Below are 21,489 nucleotides of genomic sequence, written 5' to 3'. Positions count from 1 at the left end.
TATAAAGAAAAGTTGATGATTTAAAAATATTAATACTGATGCATTGTTTGGAATAGACTTCTGATATGTATAATGAAAATGGAAATATACAGAATATGAAAATACAAAAGAGAACAGTAACATTCTATAACAGTAGTTAACTACAACAATCAGAGCAAACAAAATGGAAGAATAAATAAATACCCAACATAAATCTGAGGGCTTTAGGATTAATTTTCTCTATTTCATCCAGGGAAATGGAATTTGGAAAAGAACTTTATTGACCAATTATGCCAGAGAGACACTATCCAGTAGTTGCCTTTTGCAGTTTATTGTATTACAGAAACCTTCTTGCTATGATGAAAGAGGTGCAAATGAGATGAGTGAGGCAAAGCACTGCACTGATCTAACACAGAGATCCACATTAATACAGCCATCCCACTGAAATTACATTTTTTTTCTCAAAGACAGACTGAAAAAAATCAGCAATGTGTGCTTGATTGTCTTGATATTGAAAAAATCCCTTTGGCAAACTTTTCTTGGCATCAACAATATGGTTGCCAAATGCCCTGGGAAGAGGAAACACCCTAATGGTGACACCCAATGTGTAAGGTATAAATAGAAATCGGAGGACATAAAAAATTTACAGTCTGAGTCTTTATCAGGCTGTGCAACTAAACTTGGGCTTTGGGTTGGACGCTTAACTACTATCACTATGAGTCATAGCACTAAGACTACGATTACCTCTTCTTCAGTTGTTGGAGGTGGCGGTGGACGTATCTCTAGTGGAGGTGGTGGTGGAGGACGTAGCTCTAGTGGAGGTGGTGGTGGGCATTCTTCAAGCTCCACTAGAAGGATAACCAGTGGTGGAAGCTTTTCTGGTAGAAGTTATGGTGGAGGAGGTTCCAGATGTGATTATGGAGGGAGAATAAGCTGTGGTGGTTATGGAGGAGGAATAAGCAGTGGCAGTTGTGGAGGGGTAATAGGCGGTGGTAGTTATGGAGGGGGAATAAGCGGTGGTAGTTTTGGAGGGGGCTTTGGATCAAGTTGTGGTGGCTTCGGGGGATTTGATGGTGGTTATGGAGGTGGCTTTGGTGGAGGTGGAGTTGGTGGCTTTGGTGGCTTTGGTGGAGCTGGTGGCTTTGGTGGCGATGATACTGGTATCCTCTCCAACAACGAAAAGATAACCATGCAGAACCTTAATGACCGCTTGGCTTCTTACCTGAATAAGGTGCGAGCTTTGGAAGAAGAAAATGCTAATCTTGAGAATTTAATCAAGGAATGGTATCTGAGGAAAGGTCCAATTGCTACATTAAAGGACTACAGTCGCTATTATGAAGAAATTGAACAACTTAACAACCAGGTAAACTATTATTTTTCAGACAAGTTCTATTAATTATAAAGGCTTCTCTTTGAGACTATGCACAGCTATTTAGGCAGACAGCAGATAAAATATTTCATGTAGTATGAGATTACATACAAGCAAACAAAAATTAGGACATGATAGCATTACGGTTACCTGTATAGATGGAATCTTCGGATACTTTACTAAACTCTAACAAGTATTTATTGAGCATGTGCAATCTCCGATTTTCACAGGCTCATAACTTGGCCAATTTGGGGCTGATTTTATAGAGGCAGCAAAAGGCGTGTCCTTTATGCCAGAGCACACCCTCCTGCCAAATTCTGAGTCTCTAGACCAAAAGATGGAGGTGCTAAAACTCAACAAAATGTTAGTAAGAGCTTTTTTTTTTACATAGACAAAACATTGTATTTTACCTAACCTTGCCTAGAGAAATAGCTGAACTTTTTCTGCTAAAATCATATATTTTAAAAAGAGGGCGGGACTCCGGCGTGCAAAAGCCGAGGGGAAGCAGGGGCGCCCCCCAATCTCTGTGCGGTGTGTTCCTGCAGCCCGGAGGGGGAGGAAGCAGTAGGGCGACTGCCACGTGTTGCCCCTGCCTCACCTGTAAAGCAGACAGCATTGCTGGGACTCCCAACAGCAGGCTGCAGCTGTAGCGGTGGAGGGAGGACCCTGCAGCCAGTTGTCAGGCTGCTTCCAACCCTCTCTGCCCAGGCTGCAGGGACACAGAGAGTGCTGCTGGGTGGGAACACCAGAGGCGTCCCAAGAAATGGGGTGTCATGCAAACCTTTCATTTCCCTCCCAAAGTATTCACATTTCAATTCCTGCTCACACCCCTGGGCGGGAGATAAAAAACAAAACAGCCTGAAGCAGACACCGGGCATGGAAAAATTCTCTTAACATTTGGTAGAGCTATAAGCAACTTGTACAGGAAAGCATCAGGCAACCTTAACTATAGGCATCACTACCTGTGCCACTTGCAATACATTTTGCAGATACAACGGAAGACAATTGATTATAAAAAACTCTTTTGTGAGGGCATCAATACTCTTGTAATCCATTTATAATGGACCCTTTCCTTAACAGAATGACGTTTTTAAAAAGACAAATAGGTTTTAGTCATGGTTTATGGGGAAAATTTTACTAATCTGAGTTAATGAAAAATATTCCTTATAAGTGAAATTGGATCTAGGATGTTTTAATAAAATACTCTTAAATATAATGAGTAAAGGACAAAGCAGTTAGTCTGGTGTAACAACAATTATCAAGCTTCTCTACTGAAGAATGAAAAGACTTTTTCCTAAAATAAAATAATAAATATTTCAGTGATCTAATTAGCTCTAACCAGGCATTTGGAAAAAAATTGCTTCCAAAGTTTATTCTGAAGAAATGTATAAATAACTGATTCCAATCTAAGGTACAGGACTGAATAACCAACTTTGAAGGTAAATAATTAACTCATACCACAAACATTAAATCATATTTGACAACATACGGAATAGTCCTATCTATATCTATATACCTATGTATATATTATAATATAACTATATATATATAACTACATATGTATATATGACTAAATATATTACTATAATTCATACTTAATCTTTCATACATGATCTTCACAGTTTAGATGACAAAAAGCAAAAATTTTCCAAATGTAAACTTGTAAATGCTATTTTATCCCTCCAATGCCATTTTCGGTGGTAAAAAAACCAAACATAAAATTACATGCTTTTGACATCACTTCAATGAATTAAAGTGTTGTGGATCTTTTCAATAAAAGGAAGAGAACTCTAAGTCTAGACAGGAGTCATATACTAACTGATATCCAGCACATTATAGGGGCCTGACCATTGTTCCACTCATTCCCAGTTTCTCTACCTGCCCACACCTCACTCACTTGCATGGGAGATGATGGAGTGACTCTGCAAAGGTTGCTTCCCCATCTTGTCCAGCTATCTGCAATGCAAATAGCCAGCACAGGGTGTGTGCATTATGGCCCACAAGATGAGCCTAGTTTCTAATCTTTACCCAGAACCAAAGTTAGACCTCCCAGCTGTATGAACATTCCAGTATCCTTTATTTGAATGCACCTGTTGTTACATGCAATGGTAATAACGTTTTTTTGCACTGTTATTTTGCGGGATATGGGATGTTTGTTTAATTATTCTCTTAAACAAGGTTTTACATGTTTTAAAAGACATGCAAATCATTAGTGTAGTGAATGCCTCATTAATATATACATCTGCCAAGACAGATTTTCATAGGAAGAGCACCATTGCATTTGCCTTGTAGGTGAAAAAGAAGCAAGAGACACTTGTTTCTCAGATCTTTGGTTTCTCCCACACTGTTTATATATGACACTGCACTTGTTTGCTCCCTTTTTCTCTGTGTCAGACAAAAGAGACTGCAGGGCTGAATGTCATCTGTCACCTCTTTTTCAGATTGTTAATTCATCTGTGGAGGTTAACAAGGTCATTCTGAATATTGATAACACTAGGATGACTATTGAAGACTTTAAACTGAAGTGAGTATCTCTCTTCCTTCCTGCCTGACCCAGTCATTTCCACCTCTTCACATCAGTTCCATGAATCCACTATCCAAAGCAATTCATATAGGGGGTTACAGTATTTACTTCAAACTAGATGACAGAACAGTTATTGGAAAGAGAAGTACTCCAGGAACCACTGGCTTTTTAAGATTTACATTATCATTTTTCTCTAGAAATGCTTTTGAACAGGGGCATTCCAAGGATTTCAGTTCATTGTCACCCACAACTTTTCTTGTGTTTCTTAGGTATTACGAATTTAGGATCAGATCCTCAGCTGGTATAAATCAGTGTAGCGCCATTGACAACAATGGGGTTTTGCTTAGGATCTGACCCTTAGTTTTACACGGTAATTGAACAAAAAATTGATGATTCCTCACTGAAAAAAGGAGACGCTGGTAGGTGATATCTGTACAATGCCTACAGTGAGTGGGAACATAGAAAAGACTGAGGAAAGAGTGCTTGATTGTACTAAAAATCCAGTCCATGACTCTGAACTAATAGGTCAGATGGTCAGGAAGTGCTGCACTCACCTTCACCGGTGTTAATCAGGAGTAGCTCCATTGCAGCCAATGGGATTAAAACAGTGTAAAGTCAATATAAATGCAAAGAGAGTCAGGAATAAGCAAAGAGATTAAAATAAGGTGGAAAAAGGCAACTAGGTGATGAGGGCCTGTTCATAAACAAACCTGATAGTGCTAAGAATACTAACCTAGTATTCCTCTGGCACCACTGTTACTGACTTTCTTTTCCATGGTTTAGATATGAGACTGAATTGGGTCTCCGCCAGAATGTGGAGGGTGATATTAATGGCTTACGCCCCCTGTTGGACCAACTGACCCTAACCAGGTCTGACCTGGAATTAGAGTTTGAATCCCTGAAGGAGGAACTGATTTCTCTCAAGAAGAACCACGAGGAGGTAAAATCCCCCCTTAAAATAATAATGAATGAAAATTCAATATTCAAAGAGTTTCCTTGGCTACTAGTCACCAAATTTTGCCCACTGATTTTGAGTGTCCAACTTGAGACATCCTGGGCCTGATTTTCAGAGCTGCTGATTGCCCACCGCTCTCACTGACTTAACCAGGTACACTTCTTGTTCAGGAGAGGGATGGCTAGGTGAAGTCTACTTTGAACGTTAGACCAAATTAGATTAGGGAAATGAGCCGCTTTCATTCCCCAAATTCAATTCATTGGTGAAGCCATGGAAGAAAACAATAGATTTCATGTATGTAAAAGCCACAAGGAAATATTTAAGCTTCTTGTGAAAATATTTTTCATGGAAGAAGTGTGATGCATAAACTGACTACCATAATGAACACTCAGCATGCAAGGTCCACAACACACTGGAAATCAAACACCCCACAGGAGGCAGAGTTGGGGCTGAGCATACAAAACTGGCCCTTTCACAGAGTAAAACAGTGTTGGCCATTGTGTAGTTTAACTAGGGAGTCAAAGGTGTGGATCCTTCTTCTCTCCTGGCATATGACAGAGGAGGGTCTTGTGAGACATAAGGGGTGAATGTCAGAATCTGGCCACATGAGAAAGGGTTGTGTTGGCAGTGGGAGGGTTGTCTTCCAAACCTTCTTTGCTAAAATATGAGCTCAGAATGAGGTCTTTGTTTTTGGGGGGCCTGGGTTTTCATTGCAGGAACTTAGAGGACTGCAACCACAGACCAGTGGTGATGTTAATGTGGAGGTCAATGCTACTCCAGGCTACGATCTGACGGAAATACTAAATGACTTGAGAAGAGAATATGAGCATATCATTGAGAACAACCGTAAAGAGGTGGAAAAATGGTATGAAACCAAGGTAAGTTGCAGTAGCTATAACTATATCTCTCACAAAAAGACTTGACATACTTTGTTAGCACACACAAGTATAATAGCGGTTGGACAATTGTTCACATGTTACTTAATGCAGATCATCTTTAAATTATGCTGACAGTTTAGCATGAGAAGTTCAGAATTGGAGCGAAAGGGTTTGCTGCGAGCTAGAATTCATAGAATCATAGAAATGTGGTGCTGGAAGGGACCTGGAGAAGTCAGGTCCAGACCCCCGCACCTATGGCAGGACTAAGTGAACCTAGACCATCCCTGACAGGTGTTTGTCCAACCTGTTTTTAAAAACCTTCAATGATGGGAATTCTACAACTTCCCTTGGAAGCCTATTCCAGAGCTTAACTGCCCTTATAGTTAGAAAGTTTTTCCTGACATCTAACCTAAATTTCCCTTGCTGAAAATTAAGCCAATTACTTCTTGTCCTACTTTCAGTGGACAGGGAGAACAATTGATCATTTTTTACCGCAGCGCTTAACATATTTGAAGACTGATAACAGGTCCTCCCTCAAGACTCCTTTTCTTAAGATAAAGTATGCCCAGTTTTTGTTAACCTTTCCTCAGAGGTCAGGTTTTCCAAACCTTTAACCATTTTTTATACTCTCCTTTGGATTCTTTCAAATTTGTCCATGTCTTTCCTAAAGTGGGGCATCCAGAATTGGACACAGTTCTCTGTCTGGGGCCTCAACAGTGCAGAGTGGAGTGAGACAATTACCTCCCATGTCTGTTAATACACCCCAGAATGATATTAGCCTTTTTTCACAGATGCATCACATTGTTGACTCAGATTCAATTTGTGATCCACTAGAACCCCCAGATATTTTTCAGCAATACCATCATCTAAACAATTATTCCCCATGCAACCCTTCTCAGCTTGGTGTCACCTGCAGATTTTATAAGCACTCTCTCCACTCCATTATCCAAGTCACTAATGAAAACATTGAATAGCACTGGATCCAGGATTGACCCCTGAAGAACCTACTACATACACCCTTCAAATTTAACAGCGAACCATTGATAGCTACTCTCTAAGTTCGGTCTTTCAATCAGTTGTGCATCCACCATTTAGTAATTTTATCTAGACCACATTTCCCTGAGGTGAACTAGTAGATATGTGGAATCCCTGTATTAAATAGCAAGAGGAATTCAAACCAGGCCTGGGGTGCACTGGCACTGCAGAACTGTGTGTAGAAAGTTTACACAGCCCAGTTTACATTACTCTTAGACTCTTCAGACTCATAGACTTTAAGGTCAGAAGGGACCATTATGATCAACCAGTCTGACCTCCTGCACATTGCAGGCCACAGAACCTCACCAACTCATTCAGCCTCTAGCCAGATTTACTTATTTTTGTAGATGCTTTCATGATGATAAATTCACCATATTCACCCTATAATTAAAGCAAAAACATCTTGATTGTGTATTTGCATTTTTCAGATTTCAGAAGTTAATCACGAAGTCCACTCGAGTGGTCGAGACATAGAGTCAAGCACCAAACAGGTCACAGAGCTGAGACGTGAATATCAGAACGTGGAAATCGAGCTGCAGTCCCTCCTCAGCACGGTATGTAACAGCATTTGCTTCTGTATCTCACAAATGAAAAGGACATATGGATTACAGGCCTGACGAGAGACCAGCCATAGCTAGTGCTGCATTAGTAAAGGGTGAGATGGCTAGTACATCTGTTGCTGTGAAGGATTTGCCTTGTTCTTTTTGCCCTGGAGAATCCCAGTTTCCTGCATCAAAATAGGTTAAATTTGCCACATTCCTACAGACCCTGTTCTTCCCGTTCAATTCTCAGGTACAGTCTTTGCAGTCCTCCTTGGCTGACACAGAAGGTCGCTACAACATACAGCTGAATCAGATCCAGACCATTATTGTCTCTGTGGAAGAAGAACTGGCAAGTATCCGATGTGAAATAGATAATCAGAATCAAGAGTACAGACTGCTCCTTGGCATCAAGAACCAGCTGGAACAGGAGATCGCTCAGTACCGGCATCTACTTGATGAAGGAAATCAAGAAATTAGGTATGTGAACTATAGAGATATCAGGGCATTACATGAAAACTCAAAGCTGGTAATTCCTGAGTGTGAATTATAGTACTTAGGAGCAAAGAGAATCATGCAGGGTGAAGAACTGGTACAACAGATTCTGCAGTCACAAAACCTGCAAGGAAAGGGGCCTAATTTCATGCCACTGAGTGATCCTCAAAATATTTGGAGATTTGTTTCATAAACCATAAGGTGCTCCAAAACTCATGGCATTCTTGAATTTTAGAATTGGAATAGCAATCTTATGAGTAAAATTATAATTTAAAAATTGTTCTTCTGCTGTACTACTTTGGGCTGGGCAGGAAATACCATGAAAAGAGCCTTTTTTCCATTCTTTTGTTATTTTTGATTCTAGAAAAAGCTAGGAAGTACAGAGGCAGCAGTGAAAATAGAAAAGAATTTTAGTTTGAAGTTCTGGTGAAAATTCAGGTTATTTTTTATTTACCTGAAGCAGCTGGCCTGTCCTTAATTCTGATTGGTCTTAACCCATATCACGAAACAAGCAAAAATTAGTTAGCTTTATGCATTTCAACTTTGGATCCCAGTGACACAGTAGGCTTTCAGAACTGGTGGGGCAGCAGAACCGAATCTGGCAAAAAATCTCTGAGCAGGGCCATGGGAAAATTCAACCTGTGGACTCGAGGTTGGTGGGGGGATGGATTTGAGTGTCATTTTTTTTATGATCTGCACTGGCCCTGGGGGTTGAGGGTGCTGGGTAATGGACAGGAAGAAGAGTGCTGGTCAGGCTTCCATGCATCTTCAGTGTGTGGGTCTCCTTTTGTGAAATGATTTGTTGTTTAATTCACTTTTCTCTTTTCCTTTTACAGTATTACACGAGAAGGAGGTGGCTATTCTTCAGGAGGAGGAAGAGTCATTGCAGGATCAGGAGGCAGAACTGGAGGAAGTAGCATTACTTATGGAGGTAGCATAGGAGGAGTAAGAGGAGGAAGTATCACTGGAGGTGGAGGATCTGGAGACAGAACTGGAGGAAGTAGCATTACTTATGGAGGTAGCACGGGAAGAGGAAGCGAAAGAGGAGGAAGTATCACTGGAGGTGGAGGATCAGGAGGCAGAACAGAAATAAGAGAAGGTAATGTCCATTATGGTGGAGGTGGCACAGTAAGAGGAGGTGAAATTTGCTCAGGGGATGGAACAGGAGGAAGAACATGTGGTGTAACTGGAGGAGGGGAGAGAATTTCAGGTGGTAGTAGTAGTTCTTCCCACTCCTATTCATCTTCCCATGGCCATTCATCTTCTCAACCATCCAAGTCTGGTGAAATCTATGGTAAGAACTTGTTTTAAGGATAATTGTCTCCTTGTTCTTTCCACTCTAATTCAAACAGTAGGCTAATTGCTCATTTGGCTCAAACGATTCCTTGTGTGGGGCTCTGCAACGTTTTATTAAGTCTCTTTTTTCTTCAAAGTGTACGTGAGGCTGTTGGGGAGACTGAGGTGAATTGGATTGCAGTATCATTGATATGCAACTGGTACACTGAACTGCTCTGTACCTCATTTTTAATCAGGCCCAAATACTCTTTCTTTTCCATTATCTGGGTGTCACAGAGCCCCAGTGAGAGTGAGCTGGATGAGGTTCAGTTTGGACATGGCAATAATGATATTAGTTGGTTGGGGTGGGATCTCAAAAGTACAGAGGGGAAGTTTCTGCCCCCGCTACAGAGGAAGTTTGCAATTTGGGTGTGTTCTTCGACTCCACATTGTTCCTGATGGCACTGTTGGCCAAAAACACCCTTTTCATCTATATCTGGTTAGATGATTGCAATATTTTATTTCAAACCTAACACAATTCTCCAAGTCTTTAATTACAACCACAGCTGATTTTCTTCATCTCATTTACTTTCTGCAGAACCCCATCAAAAATAAAAATTTGTAATAAAGCTCTAGAGTACTTACAGCCATCCTAGCATTTGTCCCCAGCATGTTTTCTGTGTGTTAAACAGTAGTGCAAAGAGATTCCCCCCCCCACTAAACAAAGTAATGCTTCCCTCTCTCTCTCTCAACAGCACACTCAAGAAAATCCTTCGATTAACCAGACATGTCGATGATCCTCCAGCCAAAGACCAGACAAAGTTAGAGTGAACTCACCACATTTCCTGCATGCCTAAACAAAGAGCAAGGAGAAATGCTCCTAATAGTTATTCAGTGCTGCTGCCATTTATCTATAGGGGTCCATCAGAGCTGTTCAGATAGGCCACTTTCCCGCCTATTGCTACCCGCTTTTTCCATTCTGTAATTCCATTCTGTAATGTTCTGACAATCTGTACCAAGGTTGGTAATCTGCCTTCCAGTGAAAAGTGTCTCTAATAAAACTTTATTTCTGCCTGATGCAATCAGAAACCTGTGTCTGGGAAGTATTTTCCTTTAACACACTTTTTGTTGGTATCCAATTCAGATGCAAATACCAACCCATCCTCACACAGAGTATATAGGAATGGGTCAGTTATACATTGCAGTAGTTGATACTTAAAGCAAAAGAATTAAATTGAGAGAAAATACATCTGCATCTCTTAGTGGTCATGTACTTCAATCCCAGATTATCCAGCGCATTTCACACTGGTATTTTTCTGACTGTTCAGTGTAGATTGTAAACTCCTTGGGGCTGAGACCATGTCTTCATCTTTTAGTAATGTACCAACTACTCTCGTGGCACTCAGCAAATAATAAATAAACAAGCATAAGGAAGTACTGCTTCACACAAGGCAGAGTCTCCTTGTGGAATTCACTACCAGGGGATGCTGTGAAGGCCAAAAATATAACTGGGTTCAAAAAAGAATTGAATAAATTCATGGAGGTTTAAAACAAACATATGGAAGCACTTCTTCACATGCACAGTCAAACTGCAGAACTTGTTGCCAGGGGTTATTGTGAAGACCAAAAGCATAACTGGGTTCAAAAAAGAATTAGGTAAGTTCATGCAGGATCAGTCCATCAATGGCTATTAGCTCTGGGTGTTCCTAAAACTCTAACTGCCAGAAGCTGGAAATAGATGACTCAATATTGGATTACTCAACAATAGAGTGACCAGACAGCAAATGTGAAAAATCGGGATAGGGGGTGGGGGGTAATAGGAACCTATATATGAAAAAGACCCCAAAATCAGGACTGTCCCTATAAAATCGGGATATCTGGTCACCCTACTCAACAATTGCCCTGTTCTGTTCATTCCCTCTGAACTATCTGGCACAGGCTGCTGTCGGAAGACAGGCTACTAGACTTGATAGACCATTGGTTTGACCCAGTATGGCCGTTCTTATGTTCTTAGTGCCAATCTAGACAAGACTCCATAAGATCACTCAACCAAGTGAATCAAGACTGTGAGAAATTAGTGCTGGTCCAGTCTGCAGAGATAACAGTGACCCAGGACAGCATGATGGTCGGGGTGAATACAAGACTGACTTACACAGACTCTTACTTCCTTACTATTTGCCCCTACTGACCACCCTGGATAGTGGCTCTAAACATTCACAACTAACACCAACCAGTCATGACTCAATGAGATCCGAGTAATGATACAGCCCAGACATTGTGAGATTTAAGCACTGATCCAGTTTTGGTTTTGTGGGATCTTGAATGAATAAAACTGTACAGTGTAAACTTGAAAATGTGGAATCTAGTGATCATTTTGTATAGAAACATTCAATTTAAAAGAAAAAGGAAGAAGACAAGAAAAATCATTCATAATCCCAAATGATTTAGCCAAATACAAACAGAAATACCATAACTGTAGATTTTAAAAGTGAAAAAAGCCCCATGAAATGAATTTGTTACCTAATTAGTAATTATCACCACCCAATTAATCTGCTGCAGAACAGGATGGATCTATATAGAGCCAATAAGAACTGGGATCTTTTGCAGAGCATATGGGGGGCTTCCCTCTCATTATTATTTTCTGTTTCTTCCCTAAAGAAAATCTTTTTGAATCTGAGGTTGTATCCCCCTGGGATCCTGCATGACTCAATAAAACTATGGGACCCGAAGAGAAAATACTGTTAAACAAACTCAAAATTGATAGCTACAGGGAGAGAATGGGGGAAGTCAAGGGAAGCCAGTTTTATTGTAAATATGGCAAATTCCAAAGCACGTGTCTTGGTCCCTCAGACACACAGAGATGGCTGCATGCGAATCCCCTTCTCAGAAAAGAGGATAGTTCTGTAATATAGAAACCAAGAAACAGTCTCTCTTGAGAAAAAAATAATTCTCATGTTGGAAGAAAGCAGTTATGTGTTTTGTCCAGTATCCTGTGTCTGACAGTACCCAGTCCTGGACACATCAGAGGAAGAGGTAAAAGTTACACAGCACATCCCAATTTCTCTTCCTATATTAGAACATGGAGAGAATGTCTTTTTTAACACAGCTGACTATCAGTTTCTTCCCTGAAATGTCAGTATTGATTGAGGACTCAGGGAAGGATAATATTCTGGCTTGTTATTTTATAGACCTTATTCTAGGGGCTTTGTAAATTTCCTTCTGAGATGTTAACATTGATGGTAACATTTCCACTGTCTCTATTAGCTAGTGTACATGTGAAAGCAGACAGAAAAGTTTATTTATACACATTTGTGAAAACCATTTACACAGTATTTGTAATTTGATAACGAAGTAGAGAATCCTTTACCACCAGAAAGCAGGACCGGATTAACCTTTTGTGCCGAAGCCAGGACATCCCTGGGCCCACGCCGCTTCCCGCAGCCCCCATTGGCCTGGGACGGCGAACCGCGGCCAGTGGGAGCTGCCATCGGCCGAACCTGCGGACACTGCAGGTAAACAAACTGTCCTGGCCCGCCAGTGGATTTCCCTGATGGGTTGTGTGCCAAAGGTTGCTGATCCCTGGAATAAACTATTGAATGTCAAGAATGAACTAAATAAAGAAGGGAAAGATATTACTCTTAGTTAGAACTAGCTGGCAGAGACTTGGATGAAAAGATGAACCTTGCACTGTACTCTGAAAACACAGCCCCTGGACAACTACTTTCAAACCAATATTATTAGACCTTTTAGTTACTTTGATCCTCATTAGTCACCATATTCATCAACAGTTAACCCACCAACCCCATTTGTGTTTGTATTTTTCAGATTGAAGACGTGAATCCTCAGTCACTTCAAGTGGTCAGGAGATGCTAAGTAACAAACAGGTCACTCAACTGAGACATGACATACAGGCCCTGCAGACTGAACTGCAGGCCCAGCTCAGCATGGTACCTGATGCCGATAGGATCTGCACTCCCACGCTGTATGACACACAGATATAGGGATTGAGAAGAAGGCGCCATGGCTTGCACTTCTTTTGGAAGTATCGGTGTAATGAGGTTAGCAAAGAGTTTGCATTACTTTGTACTAGAAAATCCTAATTTCTTGAAGGAAAAGGGATTAAATTTGCATCATTCCTAAAATTCTGCATTTTTTTTTTGCATTCTCAGAAAGGTACTCTGGAAAACTTCTTGGCAGAAATGGAATCTCATTGTAGCATGCAGTGCAACACCTCCAGGCCCTGACTGACTCTGTAGAGGAGGAACTGGCCTGTTTGTGATGTGACATGGAGATTCAAAACCGAGAGTACAAGACGCTCCTTGGCATTAAGGCCCAACTAGAACAGATCTGTCGATACTGGGAGCTGCTGCAGGAAGGGACAGCAAGCTCTTGTGTATATATACGCTGTAGAGAAGTCAGGGCATAAAGTAAAATACCAGTGCAGTTGTCTGTTTAAAGTGACATAGTTATTTTAGCAACAATAGAAACTCTCTGCGTGGGAAGCTAGTGCACTGGATTGTGCAGCCCCAATATCTGCATTGAAATGGGATTATTCATATTGTAATGAGCACACCTCAAAGGATTTGGAGATGTGGTTCAGATAAGCACCAAAAAGTTGATCCCAACCTCATCATATCCAGCTTGTTCTGCAGCACGGAGATGTAAATCTCATGAGAAAATTCTATTGCATTGTACTTCCTTCTATCAGCTGAGCAATACAATGGGAAGAACTTTTCTTGCAGTATTTTGTTATTTCCACTTCCTGAGAGTTTCAGGAAGTGCAGAGCAAGCAACAAAAGTGTGTGTGTGGGGGGGGAAAATCAGGAAATTAACCAAACATTTCAAAGCTTCAAGAAAGGTCCAGCTCTTGTACACCTCCTGTGAAATGCACGGATCCCTTTTTCTGAATTTATTGTTTCAGTCCCCAAAACTTCCTCCTTTTCACAGTATCCCTAAAGTGGGGCTGCAAGGAGGAGATGGAAGAGGTCATAGGTCTTCTGAGTCCTACTCATCACCTTCCCAGTCTCAGTGTCACTCCTGTATGGTATTATGGTAGGTAAGAATTAGCTTTATAAAGGTATATTGATTTATTAGCATTTTACTTCTGACCTGGACTTTGCTCTGTGACTTACAGTCGTAGTGGCGCTATTATGACGCGAGGAGAATACAGAGGTAGGAAGATAAAAGTTGCGCAGGGCTTTTGGATCAAATTTACATTCCTTATGATCATCTTCAGACTCAGGACAACTTAACTCATACCCAAAACTCCTGTCTCTTTCCAATTCCTTTATTCCCCTCACTCCTTCCAGGCCACATAATTCTCCACCCCTTCATCTCCTTCTCTCCCTCATCTTTGTGCTCTCTTCCATGCAGCCTCTTTACCTAGAACTGCCTTCCTGACTGAGTCTGCCATGGCTCCACTTCCTCTTCTGCCATACCCATTGCTATGGGATTGCTGGCCCATTTCATAGAATCATAGAAGATTAGGGTTGGAAGAGACCTCAGGAGATCATCTAGTCCAACCCCCTGCTCAACGTAGGACCAACACCAACTAAATCATCCATAGGCGTGTGCAGCACATTTCATTAGGGTGTGCACCAGGGAATTTTTCTTTTTTAAAGGCAAACATCATAAAGGGCGGGGTGTGGGAGGGGGTGCAGTGTGCAGGAAGGGGCTCAGGGCAAGGGATTGGGACAGAAGAGGGGTGTGGGGTGTATGAGGGGGCTCGGAAGGGGGTTGGGGTGCAGGAGGGGTGCGGAGTGCAGGAGGGGGCTCAGGGCAGGGGATTGGGGTGCAGGGTGTGGCATGGGCTTAGGACAGGGAGTTGGGGTGCAGGAGAGGTGTGGCAGGGGGCTCAGGACAGGGAGTTGGGGGGCAGGAGGGGTACAGGGTGCAGGCAGGGGGCTCAGGGCAGGGGGTTGGGGGGCAAGGTGCAGGCAGGGGGCTCAGGGCAGGGGGTTGGGGTGAGAGATGCAGGCAGGGGGCTCAGGGCAGGGAGTTGGGGGGCAGGAGGGTAGGCTGTTTGCAGGCAGGCCCAGGGTTAGGGATCTGGGCTCCCCGTCCCAGCAGGCAGGCTTGGGGGCCGGGCAGAGGGGACCGGGCTGGGCGCTTGGGGCCAGGCCGGGCAGAGGCAGCCAGGGTGGATCGCAGCGGGGCCGGGCTGCTCCCAGGGCTGGACTCAAGGCCGAGGGTGCCTGGCTGGAGCCCAAAAACAGCACCGGGGAGCTGAGCTCGCAGCTGGGCTGCGGGGGGGAGGGTGGGGGGTCTGTGGGCCGGGCTCACCCCCTGTCCCGGGCCTGCTGGCTCCCGGGCCCCACTTAAGGTGGGCTGGACTCAGGGGCGGCCTGACCCCGGGCTCCCGGCCAGCGTGGAGAGCCGCAGGTGGGTTTAGGGCCCTGGGCGCTGGAGGGGGGCAGCTGCCTTGTGGGGGGCTGGGGCAGCACCCCCGCGGGCCACCTTAAGTGGCTGTATTGGTGCTGCCGGGTGGGAGGCTGCCAGCGAGCACATGGGGCTGTTAAAGCAGCCAGCCCGGCCCTGGGGAAGGGGAGCCCGGCTCAACAGGGTGCAGGCCAGGGGCTCAGGGCGGGGGGGGTGCAGGAGGGGTTCAGGCTCCGGCCCGGCCCGGCGCCGCTTACCCACAGCGGCACGCTCCCTCCCTGCCAGTGCCCCACGCTGCGCCGCTCACCACGTCCCCGTGCAGCCCCGAGGGAGGGGAGGGGCGGCACAGAGCTCTGCACGCTGTCCTTGCCATGCCTCCAGGTACCTCCCCTGAAGCTCCCATTGGCCGCGGTTCCCCGTTCCCGGCCAATGGGAGCTTCGGGAGGCGGTGCCTGGAGCAACCCTCTGGCCCCAGAGACATGGTGCCCTGATGGCTGCTTCTGAAAGCAGCGCAGGGCCTGCAGCACCACGGGGGGCAAATCCCGCGGGCCGGATCCAAAGCCCCGAGGGGCCAGATCCGGATCCGGCCCATTGGCATTAGGGTGTGCCCGGGCACACCCCGTGCGCACGCCTATGAAATCATCCCAGCCAGGGCTTTGTCAAGCCAGGCCTTAAAAACCTCTAAGGATGGAGATTCCATCACCTCCCTAGGGAACCCATTCCAGTGCTTCACCACCCTCCTAGTGAAATAGTTTTTCCTGATATCCAACCTGGACCTTCCCCACTGCAACTTGAGACCATTACTCCTTGTTCTGTCATCTGCCACCACTGAGAACAGACGAGCTCCATCCTCATTGGAACCCGCCTTCAGGTAGTTGAAGGCTGCTATCAAATCCCGCCTCCCTCTTCTCTTCTGCAGACTAAACAATCCCAGTTCTCTCAGCCTGTCCTCGTAAGTCATGTGCTCCAGCCCCCTGATAATTTTCGTTGCCCTCTGCTGGACTCTCTCCAATTAGTCCACATCCTTTCTGTAGTGGGGGGGGGGCAAAACTGGATGCGGCCAGATGTGGCCTCACCAGTGCCGAATAGAGGGGAATAATCACTGGCAATGCTCCTACTAATGCAGCCCAATATGCCGTTAGCCTTCTTGGCAACAAGGGCACACTGTTGACTCATATCCAGCTTCTCGTCCACTGTAATCCCCAGGTCCTTTTCTGCAGAACTGCTGCTTAGCCAGTCGGTCCCAGCCTGTAGTGGTACATGGGATTCTTCTGTCCTAAGTGCAGGACTCTGCACTTGTCCTTGTTGAACCTCATCAGATTTCTTTTGGCCCAATGCTCCAATTTGTCTCGGTCACTCTGGACCCTATCCTTACCCTCCAGCGTATCTACTTCTCCCCCCAGTTTAGTGTCATCTGCGAACTTGTTGAGGGTGCAGTCCACACCATCATCCAGATCCTTAATAAAGATGTTGAACAAAACCGGCCCCAGGACTGACCCCTGGGGCTCTCCGCTTGATACCGGCTGCCAACTAGACATCGAGCCGTTGATCACTACCCGTTGAGCCCGACAATCTAGCCAGCTTTCTATCCACCTTATAGTCCATTCATCCAATCCATACTTTTTTAACTTGCTGGCAAGAATACTGTGGGAGACTGCATCAAAGGCTTTGCTAAAGTCAAGATATATCACGTCCACTGCTTTCCCCATATCCACAGAGCCAGTTATCTCATCATAAAAGGCAATCAGGTTGGTCAGGCATGACTTACTGTTCAATCACATTGCTTTTTGATACATCACTTGCCCCCAGTTTGTCTTTCTTTTATATAAATTCTTTGATGCAGGGATCTTGTATTCCCATTGTTTATGAAACACCAAGCCAACCTTAGCTGCTATATAAATAATGAATAATAATAAAGCCAAATCTCCAACTCTTCTATATTCATTAATCATTAAGACCAAAATGCAAACAATTCCCAGCAGGGAAGGAAGAGAAAAGTTTTATGAAGCAAGAAAGCCCAGAGAGGACAGGGCTAAATGACAGAAGAGAAATGATGAGGAGAACTGGAGGAGAAAGAGACAGGTGGCTTGGGGAGAATTGCAGACTGGGGGCCTGGAGTTAGGAAGGTGAAAGTCGCCGTGGGAGCTGATCCCAGGCCTTTAATGTCCAGACCCATTAGTGCACCCAGTGCATTTGCTGCACACCTAGGCAAAGAGAAAACAGTTGTATAGCACTGCTGATGCTAACAGAACAGTTCAGATGGGACACTTCCCAGCCTATCATGCTACCCGCTTCTTCCATATCTATACACACACACGCTTCCTTGGGTGACAGCTGCCATCTGGCCAACACACTCAGGATTATACTGGGGACCTCCAAACTTAAAAGCACAACGAGGTGCTATAGCTTGAGCTAAAGCTCCCTAGCTGAGGACTGTAACACCTCATATCATCATAGAATCATAGGAGGTCATCTAGTCCAACCCCCTGCTCAAAGCAGGACCAACCCCAACTAAATCATCCCAGCCAGGGCTTTGTCAAGCCAGCCCTTAAAAACCTCTAAGGATGGAGATTCCACTACCTCCCTAGATGTATTCTGTGGATGGGGCACAGAGGGAAACCTTTAATACACACTCAGGCAATGGGTTACACGTCCTCTGAACACTAAAACCCATTTAATTAGAATCAAAGATGGGACCTGAGGCTGGGAAGACTCCAGGTCTGAAAAGCTGAGAAAGGGTGGGGGGAGGGCCAGTCAAGTGAAAGTTGGAGATTAAAATATGAAAAAACATTTCTTTCCTTTCTAGGAACCCTAAAAGACATTTAATTAGACTTATAGATGGGATTTGCTCTTTCTTTTCAACTGGATACATAACATTACAATTAGTGAGAAAGTTCTAGAGCAGCGGTACTCAAACTTTAGCCACCCGAGGACCCTCATTTTGTTTAAAATTTGTTGCGAACACCCAAGCCCCCCGTTCAGCTGTTCCGTGGCATGCAGGAGGCACTGGGAGGGAGGGGGAGGTTTGTTTCAATATGTTTTTTCCTGGCTTAACGTAGTTCTATGTACTTGGGTGTCTCCTTTTTTCTGCTGGTAGATGTCTTCTTTAGCATAGCCAATCACAAAGTATGCTCATGTGGCATCCTCTAGTGGCAAGCACAGAAAATGAGATAGAATTTACAACACAAACTCTTCACAGGCTGAGGGACCATCATTCACGTATATGACTAGAGAAAGGGACAGCCTCATGAAAGTAACATACTTTATAACTTCGTAATAGCTACCATTAAAAGACTATGAAGTTTCTACTGGCTCCTTGTTCTGTATCCTCGAGATACAACAGTCTTTCACAAACCCTGTGACCTTTTTTTCCCATGAATATGTGCCCTTAACCTCCCAGAGAACATGCCCTCTAGTTCCTGATCCTAACCAACCCACTCCCATCCTCTCCACACTTTGGCCAGTATATAAACGATATAAGTTTTGAAAAATTTAAAAAACCCAACTCCTGCTGCTTCTTCCCCACATAAAGGCATAATTCTCTGTTAAGACATCACACTTGCTTGCTGGGAAGTTGATGACATCACAAATAGATGATTCTGGCTAAAACTGCATGAAAATAGACCAGAGAAAAATTTTCTTAACCAGTTCCTCAAAACAAGAACAGCTTGTGGTTTCTCTCTGAATTAACTGCCATTTCCCACAAAAAATAAGAGCTTATTTTTCATTAGCGAATGTGGTGAAATTTGTCTATGAAAATAATTCACTCTAACCCTGAACAAGAGTGTAAACATGCACTTGCTATTTCTTCCAGGGTGAAATTTCACTAATGTGTTTGATGAACAGAAATGGAGGAACAAATTGTTTCTGAGAAAATTCACATATAAGCACATGAAAACATCGGCTTTTAATGCAAAATATATTAATAAAATTTATACATTTTTCACAACTGCAGTGTTGTGATTTCAAATGGGGGAATAAACAGAAGGAGCAGATGGACATTCATAGAAAAAAAGATAACAGAAATGTCACTGGCAATAAAGAACAAGGGAGAGAATTAGAGGAAGTTCTGGTTATTTAGGCATGATTGTCTCTGAATCTATTCAAATCATTCCATAAGGGGCCAGCAGATCTAACAGAAGCCAGAGTTTGCCAGTGCTGTGCTTGTGGGCACTTGATTTAGCATGCATGTTATTCTGTCCTTGTGGCCAGCTCACCCACATGTTGACAGAGGTGCACAATCATAAAAGGAGGGGGAGCCTGATATTGTCAATTTAAAAATGAGGGCACTTTTATTAAAAATGAGGTTTAATGGATCTGCCATGTGTTTATAATGTAGCCCTCAAGAGAGGACTGCATCTGTTACTGTTGCTTTGTGTTATGTTATTACTGTCTCCAAGGGAGGAGAGACTCTAACTTCAACCTTCAAGTGTGTTTGTTTTTCTGAAATCTGGGAACTAATCATCTCTGCTTGTATAACAGAAACACGCAGGAAAGCAGATGAGGCCATGTCTGTGGAATGTGATAATACATGATCCTGTGGGTAACGTGCTGACTGAAAATGAGAAAACTAAGATAAGAACCCAGTGCCTTATCCTGAGTGCATAAGGGTTCAGCTTGGTGAGGTCCCAGACTGACACCTTTTTATGAGTTGGCACAGATTATATTCCTATCTCTTTCCCTGTAGCAGCCAACCATCTTCTCCTCTGATTCTGACAGCATTGCTGCTTCATGCAGCACAATACACTTTCAGCCACGACAGTCTGCTGATCTCAGAGCATGAAAATCAGGCTAAACACTGAGGGAGAGATCCTCAGCTGGTGTAAGTTAGCATAGCTCCACTGAATCTGATGTACACCCCCTCAGGATCTCCCTCAAAGACTGAAATGAGACTGTAACCCTAGACTTCGCTTACAGCAAATAGACATTAAGGATAAACTTGCCAAGAAGAACTCGGGAGACCTGATTTCCCCCCTTTCTATTAGAGGGGCCAACACAAATTGGTGAATGAAGAGACATCCCCAGTTTGGTTCCTGGGCTATTAACTCCTATACATTGCACTGAACATTGCTATACATTGTATTGTAGGAAACGCTGCGTTCACGCAAGAGAGTGCAATTTGTTTGAGGGGTCTATGAGGCACAAAGCACATACCTATAGAATACAAAGCATACTTCTGCAGCGACCTCAAAGATGCGTAATTTATGCTGGCTATATATCCAACATCTGTAGGAACTGAAGATGAGCGAGGGATACAAACACATTAATAGTTAAAAATTACTATTAAAACTGTTAAGGGAAAATTTTAGAGACCCAATGAAACTTCAGACAGGGTCACTATCTATCCTAATTTAATGGGATACCCCTGATTTTAACAGCTGACTTGCATCTTGCATTAAAAGCATCTCAAAATACCATATCTTCAAGGCTGAGATAAAGTAATGATGCTATGCTGCTATATCACAAAGTGATGACTACAGCTGATGGGAAATTTTGCATCAAGGTATTTTTTGGGGAGAAAATGGCTTTTTGAAATTTTCATGCCATCTCTGGGATCTAGCTATGGACATGAAAATCTTACATGCAGGGGTCAGCTTTAGTTAAGAAAGAACGATAGAATAGTAATGTCATGATTAATGACATGAAAGTAGTTTGTCCTTACCAAGCCCCACCCTAGGCAGCAGAATTTAGCGTAGGCTTTTTAGTAATTCCCTGGTTTGGCACAATTGCCAATGTTAATATAATAATGTCCAGGAGATGTGTGCAAGGAGGAAATCCACTGTACTGGTCATGGAAAACTATGCCTGCAGACTGCCTTTCTGCAAGTCAGCATAAGAAATTTGTATCAACAGAGATATCCTTCCATGCATAGATGATTGTGTAGTAATCTAGGGGTGTGTATTCAGATCCTTCATTGAAGTCTCTTTGGAAAATCTAACCTTAAATGCCTAGAATGTCTCATACTCCCACTATCCAACTGTAACTCAAATTCAATTTTTTGCGGTTTGCATAGGAGAGAGAAATTTTCTATGAGCTGACAAACAGATCATTCCAGAATTTGT

At 43.4% G+C, this 21,489-nt stretch overlaps 1 protein-coding gene across 2 annotated transcripts; it reads left to right on the top strand.

The window, feature by feature from the left end:
- Window positions 1-645: 645 nt before the first annotated feature.
- On the top strand, window positions 646-10,138 carry LOC128829199 (keratin, type I cytoskeletal 10-like). 2 transcript variants are annotated; one of them, XM_054014491.1, is made up of 8 exons: window positions 646-1,342; window positions 3,790-3,872; window positions 4,656-4,812; window positions 5,544-5,705; window positions 7,169-7,294; window positions 7,533-7,759; window positions 8,611-8,873; window positions 9,805-10,138. In XM_054014491.1, exons 1-8 carry the CDS (start codon window positions 695-697, stop codon window positions 9,828-9,830), a joined length of 1,692 nt encoding a protein of 563 aa, XP_053870466.1. In that variant the 5' UTR covers window positions 646-694; the 3' UTR covers window positions 9,831-10,138. The 2 variants fall into 2 exon arrangements, with proteins under 2 accessions (XP_053870466.1, XP_053870465.1); XM_054014490.1 differs by having other exon boundaries at window positions 8,611-9,068.
- The last annotated feature ends 11,351 nt before the right edge of the window (window positions 10,139-21,489 follow it).

This window comes from Malaclemys terrapin, chromosome 25, assembly GCF_027887155.1.
Source record: "Malaclemys terrapin pileata isolate rMalTer1 chromosome 25, rMalTer1.hap1, whole genome shotgun sequence".
Lineage (NCBI taxonomy): Eukaryota > Metazoa > Chordata > Testudines > Emydidae > Malaclemys > Malaclemys terrapin.
Note: the sequence above shows the minus strand (reverse complement) of the source record. Positions and strands in the feature narration are given on the sequence as shown.

Coding starts and splice junctions, on each gene's coding strand:
- LOC128829199 (XM_054014490.1), top strand. CDS start 695: ATGAGTCATAGCACTAAGACTACGATTACCTCTTCTTCAGTTGTTGGA. Junction 3,873..4,655: donor ATTGAAGACTTTAAACTGAA/GTGAGTATCTCT, acceptor TCCATGGTTTAG/ATATGAGACTGAATTGGGTC. Junction 7,295..7,532: donor TGCAGTCCCTCCTCAGCACG/GTATGTAACAGC, acceptor TTCAATTCTCAG/GTACAGTCTTTGCAGTCCTC.